The sequence below is a fragment of the Ostrea edulis genome, chromosome 7, assembly GCF_947568905.1.
Source record: "Ostrea edulis chromosome 7, xbOstEdul1.1, whole genome shotgun sequence".
NCBI lineage: Eukaryota > Metazoa > Mollusca > Bivalvia > Ostreida > Ostreidae > Ostrea > Ostrea edulis.
Window position 1 is genome coordinate 34,762,444 of NC_079170.1, and position 9,547 is coordinate 34,771,990.

General features: G+C 36.4%; 1 protein-coding gene across 2 annotated transcripts; it reads left to right on the forward strand.

Moving 5' to 3' along the window:
- Nucleotides 1-635: 635 nt before the first annotated feature.
- LOC125655630 (uncharacterized) lies at nucleotides 636-5,307 on the forward strand. Of its 2 annotated transcripts, none has more exons than XM_048885992.2 (3): nucleotides 636-851; nucleotides 1,937-2,050; nucleotides 3,613-5,307. In XM_048885992.2, exons 2-3 carry the CDS (start codon nucleotides 1,972-1,974, stop codon nucleotides 4,089-4,091), a joined length of 558 nt encoding a protein of 185 aa, XP_048741949.2. In that variant the 5' UTR covers nucleotides 636-851; nucleotides 1,937-1,971; the 3' UTR covers nucleotides 4,092-5,307. The 2 variants fall into 2 exon arrangements, with proteins under 2 accessions (XP_048741949.2, XP_048741950.2); XM_048885993.2 differs by having other exon boundaries at nucleotides 636-725.
- The last annotated feature ends 4,240 nt before the right edge of the window (nucleotides 5,308-9,547 follow it).

Sequence of the window (9,547 nt, forward strand, 5' to 3'; positions counted from 1 at the left end):
GAATTCACAAAATTAATTTCAAAAGTGTTTTATAATGCCAACTCACCGTGTGTACATGGACTGACTTTACATTTCTTTTTATCCTTGTTTTCGTTGTTATCGACTGGTATATAATATATATGGTAAAATTTACTTATAACAATGAATATCTTCTTCTGTCTACCTCATGTACTTATATGATGTACATTATATTATTAATCATAATGTGATATTTGACATGATGTTGATGATTTGAAATTCAAAATGGACTTTATTAAAATTTGATTAAATAGCATTATGATGTTGATTAAATTATAAATCGTAACTATATAATGTAAAGTTAATGATATTTCTCTAGCAAATGATATGTACGCAGTTGCGTACTTGCGTATAGGCGGCTACGCGCCTGTAGGTAGAGGTATAATTAAATATATATGTTGAATATGAAAACAGTATTCTACATGTACAATATGGAGTTCAAATGAATAACGTTTAGCAGTCATACAAGTACTTGTATTTCTGTCTACATATTTTCGGGTTTCAAATTCTCAAACATACATGTATCGTTCAGTAAATCAGTAAAGTGTCACAGTTGTAACATCTCTATGATAATTATATACAGATGTTGCGAAATGAACATAAATATTTCGCGGAATTTTAGAGTGATTTCCCCTAGATGCGGTGGTAAACAGGAAGCAAGTCGCTGCGCATTTTCGTTTTCAGTGGATTGCTTAATGTGTGTAAATGTAAATCAATCTTCGTCTCTTAATCCGACAGTCGCGATTGCTTAATATCATATTTTGTTTAGCAATGTAGTTGTAAATTAAACTTTGCCTCATAACCTGGAGTATTGATCTAACAGTGTATTGAAGGTATCTCTCTCTCTCTCTCTCTCTCTCTCTCTCTCTCTCTCTCTCTCTCTCTCTCAATTTTTTAACATTACTAAATGTATGTTGTAAATAGATAATTAAACTCCAGAAGATGTACATCTTTAAATAGGCCAAATTAGGAGTCGACAGGGTCTGTAATATTGTTAAATACGCTCGCGAAGCTCAGTGGTTGTTTACATTGTAAACCAGATAAAACTGCCGAGTCGTTTTCCCATTTTACATTCTTAGATCTATATTTTACATTATTAATATATTTGTATTTACTAGCTTATTTTCCATTTGAAAACCAAGCATTACATTTATCAGGAATGGGTGATAAGGGCAGGGGTTGGGTGAAGTGAATTATATATTTAGGTGTAATGTGGATTAAAATTTGAATTTTCCAGGATCGATTGTGTCAATAGTGATCTACCACTATGCAAGTTATTCATCAAAGGATAAAATTTATGTCTGAAGCGGGACCTCTGTATTACTAGTCTGGTGCTCACAAATTTTTACTTGATAATTCAATGGAAAAACATTACCCCAAATAATAGGAAGGAGAACATCAATGAATCGAACCAGTGACCCCTACATTACTAGTATTCTGACTACTGAGCTATCTAGGCCAATGTCCATGGTTTGATTGGACTGGGAATCAGACCCGAGACCCTATATATATCACTAGTCAGCTGGTGTTCTAACCACTGAGCTATCCAGTGTAATATCCATTGTTTGGCTTGACCGGTAATCAAATCCAAAACCCCTGTATTACTAGTCACTGACCTACCGGGCCAGGCCAATATCCACGGTTTGTTTAGCCGAAACCATTACACATCAACTAGTCACAAAATGGTCTAAGTCAGTATATTATAAATATTATTTTTAACTATTTATAACAAAGTTAAGAACAGTTTATATACAGTTTAACTTCAGTATCTTGAACATCAATATTTCCTATATCATGGATATGTCAAAGTGAGATAGAAGTCCCAATTACATTTTCTCTATCCATGCTCTATGTATGTTAACCTCAATATCTCGAATCTTCAGATAACAAGGTTTGATTGTTCTTTATTTCTTGATAGATGTCACTTAGGTAGATTCAGGAGACGGAATATTGATGATGAGGAGGATCATTGTACTGGGCATTACTTACCTACTGCTGGGTCTCTTCCCCCTCGTGTCTGCTCGTGAAACAGGTAAAAATCAGCAATTGTACTTAGTACATGTTATTTAATGGGGCATTAGCTGTCATTTTGTCACCAAAAATTTAATTCAATGAAAATTACCCAGTATTTGATTATTTCAAACACTTTGACCTTCAAAACAAGCACATGAATTTGTAATTTTGGGGATTAAATAATTTATTGTCTTTATATCTTTCTTTACACTATAGTAATTATCTAACACAGATTTATTAGGGTTCTCTTGTTTTTGTACAAACTAAATGTTTTAATCATTGATATATGTATTCCCATGCCATTGAGAGTTTTTTTTGGGGGGAAAGGGTTGCCATCACTTTCACAGCTTATTCCCCTTTAAATATGTACCTAGCTAATAGTTAATTTCATTGATCAATGAACTGGGACTCTAAAAACTCTCGTCATGTAACTTTTTTTTGGTGGTAATCCAATTTGCACTTTCTTTGCGAGCATTTCAGGAAAAATATTTGCCTAGCATTGTTACGAAGTATTTCCAATATTTTAAAATTTATGAATAAATTAGTAAATAAATAGTACGTAAGATGGAAACCGATGTACTCTGTTGCCCATTAGTCATTAAGTTGATTTTACAAGATTTTGTAAGAAATAATCGCATTGAATTAGAAGTATATATTAGAAGTATATATGGATATAAACAATTTGGAAAATGTGTAAGTTACATTATGTTGCAATCACAAAAATAGGAACACATGAATTAAATTATTTTACATGTTACAGTGTGTTGAAGAATATTTGCAAAACTTGAGATATACAGAAAACAAATCTGTTAAACGGTACCTGGTATATCTAATTAAAGTTATATTTGGTAATGAGTGGCATCTTTAAGATCTCTTAATTCATACTTTGAATATGTTTAAATCTATTCAGAGTCTTAAAAAGGACAAATTAATTTATAAGGGCATTAAAAAAAAGGAAAAGTCAGTGGATAGATTTATAGTGACCTAATAAAACTAGATGTCCATGTTAATATGAACTAGTATCATATAGAATAAATGTATCCTAGAGGGAAGGATATATCGCCCAGCTTGTTACAGAACGAGGCAACGATCTCACATGATAAGATGTATCTATAGAATAAATGTATCCTAGAGGGAAGGATATATCTCCCAGCTTGTTACAGAACAAGGCAACGATCTCACATGATAAGATGTATCTATAGAATAAATGTATCCTAGAGGGAAGGATATATCTCCCAGCTTGTTACAGAATGAGGCAACGATCTCACATGATAAGATGTATCTATAGAATAAATGTATCCTAGAGGGAAGGATATATCTCCCAGCTTGTTACAGAACGAGGCAATGATCTCACATGATAAGATGTATCTATAGAATAAATGTATCCTAGAGGGAAGGATATATCTCCCAGCTTGTTACAGAACGAGGCAACGATCTCACATGATTAGGTGCATCCATACAAAGGATCCAATGGAAATCAATATTATAGTACAAGGCAGTAGAATACATTAAGACATAATTTATTTAAGATATATAAATATATACGATCCAATGAAAAGCATTTCTTGTGATACGTTTCAGACTCTGACGAATGGACTCCAGTGAACGTGATCTCTATAACAGTGTCAGCAGTGGTTGTCATGGTGATCATTCTTGCCCTGATTCAGTGTGGGGGTTGTGTGGGAATGGAAGTGTCTTCTGAGTCTCACCCTGCTTCTGGAGCGAGCAAAGGACAGAACTACCCGACCTCAGTCATTACAGACGCAAACACCCAAGTTCTAATGTCTTCCCACACTCTCCCAGGAGACGACCCCTATCAACCTGGCAACGGGGGTCAAAGTTTGCCATATGCCCTTAACCCAATTGTTCCCAGTGCACCAGGATTTGCTGGATATCAGAGTTCACCCACGCAGTCTGCCCCGGGGTGGGGACAGTCAGGAGGAGGGTCAGCACAGGGGTATCAGTCTGTGGGCCCCGGGGCACATCGCCCAGCATTGAGTAGTGAGCCCCCTCCCCCTTCGTACAACGAAAGTGTTCGTGGTAGTGATGCTTTATGGTAGTAATTTTATTGTCATAGATTTTCTTGTGTGTCTTCCTCTACCATCATGCAAAGATAAAAAGATACTGCTGTGTATTGGGCATTTTAATCACATACCATTGATGTAATGGTTAATTTTTTAATGCTGTTTAAAATCAAGTCGTTGTAAAATCATATTTAAATGAATTAAAATTGCTAGAGTAGAACTGTTAAGTTTGTTGTGGGAGATGGTCATGCAGACATTGATGAATGGAGACTACAGTAGTTAGTAAAACATGTCAACAGCAAAGTGCTGAGGATCGAGAATTTTGATTTATCATATAAAAGTAATTTGTTATGTCCATTTGTTTTAAAACTGCAGGGAATGTAAATTTATGTGTTTGACTATATAAATGTTGCGTAAGACTAAATGTCCAATCTTACTCTAATTAGATCTGACGTCATTAATTAGCTTCTGTTATCGTCCCTGTATCTGATTCTTGTTGTAGACATCTCCATGACTTCTTGTAAATCTGAAACTAGGAAATACTTTGATGGAGAAAAAATTTTGCTGTGATACTTATATTCTAATAGAATTTTGCTCCCGAAAACTGTCTTTATGATGGGTGATTTATGAAAGTGATTTCATGGATTGACATTTGTCTGTCTGTCTCGCTGCTAGAGAAACATTAAGCCAATTTCTCCTAAGATATCTGAAATGGAGGATATTTCTTCATGAAAAAGGAAATATTATGCTAAAAAATTAAGTGGGGTCAGTCATTGAGCCAAAAAATGGAAAGATGGTTCCTGTGTAGATTCAGATTCAGTGTTTTGGTAGGAAATCTATTTAATGTTAGACCCTTTGATCCGCTCCTCGTCACTGAGTGATCTAAGTGAGTGGATCAAAAGATATGATTTTAATCAGACTAGACGAGAGCAAAAACAGGAGTAGGAAAATGAGAAAAAAAACGTTGGAAGAGGAATTGATAGAAGCATATTTGTGAAGTCGGAAGTTTATTGTAACAGTGACTCGCACCTTGATTTGGAGTCCGGCTTATTCGGGTGAGCTTCGTGGATTATAGGCCTCTTCCTTGTATTGCTGAATGGTTTAACAAATATGCATAATGTAATATAGTGTATGATTATCTTTTACAAGCAATTAATTAATGGTTGTATTGCCAATATCCTATGTTTTTTATACCAATTAGTTGTGTCATTCCATTTGAGGAAATAAAAATTCATATCAGAAAATGGATATTGTTTTAACTTTTATATTATTTATTTTTGTTGAATGATCTCTGTAGTTTTTTTGTTTAAATAGCATAGTCCTATGTAATTAGGTATTACTTAGACTAATATATAATATCAAATAAAGGTATGATATTTCATGAAAGCCATAATATCAACCATTGTAAAGGGCAGATAACTCTTGACCCTGAAGACATTGTAGCAGAGAAAAAATGCAATGGAAGAGACTTGGTTTCGAACCCGAGGCCCCCAAGTCTCTAGTCGGGTGCTTTACTTAGTACTAGATGGTCACCAAAAAAATTAAAGAGGTACTAACACTTTTGTATCGAATCTTCCATATTTATTATTTCACAGTATCATTGTGTATCAGAATTTTTACTGATGAGCCGTGCAATTCATTTTGATACACATCTTGGCATAGGAGAATTCCAGAAAGGGGAGGGGCTCCCCTAAAATTTTCAAAGTATAAATATTTAAGAAACAATGTATTTTTTATGGTTTCATTTACAACTCTCCATAAATTTTCTCGTCTTTGACTTTACCATGGTAATACAGATTGTAGTTACCTTTTATATATATATATATTTTAGTGATCAGATGGGTTCAATCGCTGGTGACTAAATAGCTCAGTCGGGAGAGCACTTGACTAGAGAGATTCAGGGGCCCTGATCCCTTTCCTGTTACAATATGTCAATAGTTATCTGTCATTAACAAGGGTTGATATGATAACTTTATAGCTATATCTAACATTATATGATTCTAGAATATAAAAAATTTCTAATCCTAAAAAAGTGATGTTTCAATGTCTGTTTGATTTTTCCATTGGTGGTACATGTCCTTAAAATCCAACAAGAGTGAATCTATTTGCAGATTTAGTTAAATGAATTTTACACATTTGTGTTGGATATTTATTGATAATTTAATAAAAAACATGAATTTCTCCAAGACCCTGAAAATCGAGTTTCATTTAGACTTGCTTTTCTGACCAATTTTCTTCAGTTTTTTAGTGTCTGTCGGGCACTTTTCACAGTTTTTTCTTCTTTAATAAGAACCACTGGGCTAATTTTAGCCAAACTTAGTACTACAGTAGGTGTTGAGACATTGTCAGGATTCAATTTTGTTCAAATGAAAGGGAATAATTTCCAACTGGAAAATAGCGTGAGGTGTTTATGATAATGGTCTGCTATAATGGCTGTGTGATGCATACAGTGTGTGTGTTGTTGGACACGCCTTTGCTTATCTCTCTCGCTTTCAGCTCCATCCCCGGCTAACAACTTGCTGTGAAAAGGAAGCGGAATATGTGTAAGTCTTCCCTGCCAGGTATAGCCTCTCAACAGTTAGAACTTTGTGGCCCAGATATGGGATTACTCCTCGAGGTAGCAGATGGAAATTGGGTCCCAAGCAGAACCACAAGGTCTTGGAGGAGACTAGGTCCCTAAATGCACGGTATACATGCCCACTGGTGTGTGGATGTGTCCTGATGCCTGCAATCCTAGTCCCCAGCTATGGGTAAATAGCAACCTGCTGCCTTATAGGTATTACTTGGATGTGAAAAGGCAAAGGAGTAAACCCGAACAAAATTGCTGGCCAGATGGGAGTCAATAGCCCAGTAAGGCTATCTAGGAGAGACAACTCTGACATCAAACCGGGTAGATCTTGGCTGGTAACTGATCTAGAGAAATGGAACCTCAACTAAAAATCCGCTGGTCCTCTAGGTTGGAGGTTTGAATTAGGCCAACAACCTGATTCCCTAGAAACAAGCTTGTTACAGAAACCGCAACAATATCTGAAAACAACTTGGTTCAGGAAGAGTCCTCCTTGGCAGAGCTTATATGGCTGAGCTAAAGAGGATCGCCCAGAACCGTGTACGTTGGAAGAGTGTGGTTGCGGCCCTATGTTCCCCAGGGAACCCAGATGACTAAGTCAAGTTTATGATATTGTAACAGGAAGGGAGAAAATGCAACGGACCGTGCAGACCAGGATTCACATGCAGTCCCCCTGAATCTCGGTCAGGTATTCTAACAACTGAGTTATTTGGCACCAGCGATCAAAACTCGTTGACCACCACAATATATTCTTGAGAATGAGTGAAAGCTTCTTTATAAAGTACAATTTTAATTACCGGTAAACTTGTACATAGGCTGCTGGAGTCCTGTCCATGTGCTGTGCTTATTTTAGCATATTCAAAATGTGGTGGTCGGACGGATTCCAGATAGCTCAGTTGCTACAGCTTCTGACTCATGATTCAGGGGGCACGGGTTCAAATCTTGATCTGGTCTGTTGCATTTTCTCCCTAGCTGTTACATATGGTGCCATAGAATAACCCCTGGGCTGACAGATGAAAATGACTGCCAGGGGATAAAGATCCTGGGTTGATGTCTTTAAAGTGTGAAGACACTGAAGGAGGGAGGATAGCTCAGTTGGTAGAGCACCTGACTAGAGATTCAGGGGACCCGGGTTTGAATCCCAGTCTGATTCATATTGAATTTTCGCCCTTCCTATTACACACCATTTGTAATCATGTGATGCTTCTTCCATTTTTCTATCTAATATGATAATGAATATAGAGAATTTCATATTTTTAGCGCAACCATAAATTAGCGATCTTGCTTGACCACCAAATCCTGATATAATAATGAATCAATATGGTACAGGGTAGCTTCTATGCGATTCAAACTTCCAGAGGTGATGTAATGAAGGATAAGTATTCATGTTCCAGTGCGGCATCTGACCTTCATTTCCTGGAGGAGTGAGAAGGCTTTTACTCACTGTGTTGCAGGGATAAAGCATGGAAGGCATTATTTTGGTGTTGCGTCCGACTTAATTATTAGATGTATACAGCCAGTAATCATTTGGGTACTTTGCTTGACCTAATTTCAAGATAAGTTAGTTAAGTTTAACTGACAATTAACTTCAAGTTAACACTATATAAATGCTCAAGTTAATGGCAATTTAACTGTCAATTAAAGTTAACTAACTTTTGTGCAACTGGATCCAGGTTTTAGTTTTTGAAATAGGTTGATTTCTAAGGAACTACATTTTCATAAAATCCCCGTTTTTTGTATGAAATATGATTCCATCTTAATTTTACCTAGAGATTGTTTTTATGAAAAACAAATGTCTCCCCAAATTGGAAGTGCTCTTGGTATAGAGAAGAAAGCATATATAAGCAGGAACAAAGACATTATGAACTCCAATAAAAAACAGGAAAAGTGTTCACAAAGTATTTTACACTCTCCAACCCTCAAATCCACTATAACTTTTAGGAAAATAGATCCTTCTGTCCCGACATCTACATCTTTAAGAGGGGAGACATAATTGTGATTTAGAAGTCTAACACCCCCCCCCCCCAATAATTATAACAGGTATAAATTAGATTGTATAGAATCAAACTCGGTTCAGTGTCAATTCTCCAGGACTACTTTCCCCATTATTGATATTGGAGTTGTAGCTTAACAGAATATACTAAGCTGACAGGAGCTTGGTATATACTATTGTCTATAGCAGAAAGATGTTAAGCATGACCTATCCAGAAATCTTGAAAGTTCACAGAATCAGTGTAATAATCCATTACAGTAATAACTTTGGAAAAGAGCTAGAAAATATGTCGCCAAGACAGTAAACTTTATGTGACTGAATTCCTCAGAAATCAGAGGAAAACTGGTCAACAAGAGTACCGCAAACGGTACATAATACGCCCATGAAATGCTTACATAGGGTGTTTTTCTTGTGCTATAATTTGTATAACTTTGACTCAGGTATTATCAGCCATCATGAGGCTGTGACAAACTTTCATATGAACAAAGGGTCTTATCTTAAAAATCTAGATTTCCTCAAAATGGACCAAGTTCAACAACCTGTAAATATACCCCCCGCAACAAGTTGTGTGTGTGTGTGTGTGTGTGTGGGGGGGGGGGGGGGTATACTAGAATCGGGTTGTCCGTCTGTCTGTCCGTCCGTCTGTAGACGCAATGGTTTCCGGGCTCTAAAGCATTATCCTTTCCACCTACTGTCACCATATCATATATATGGACTACCCATGGGATGAAGATGTTCCCTATCGATTTTGGGGTCAAAAGGTCAAGTGCACTGGACATCGAAGTAGCAATATGGTTTCCGGGTTTTAAAGCGTTATCCTTTCCACCTACAGTCACCATATCATACATATGAACTACCCATGGGATGAAGATGTTCCCTATCGATTTTTGGGTCAAAAGGTCAAAGGTCAAGCACACTGGACATCGAAGTAGC

Coding starts and splice junctions, on each gene's coding strand:
- LOC125655630 (XM_048885992.2), top strand. CDS start 1,972: ATGATGAGGAGGATCATTGTACTGGGCATTACTTACCTACTGCTGGGT. Junction 2,051..3,612: donor CGTGTCTGCTCGTGAAACAG/GTAAAAATCAGC, acceptor GATACGTTTCAG/ACTCTGACGAATGGACTCCA.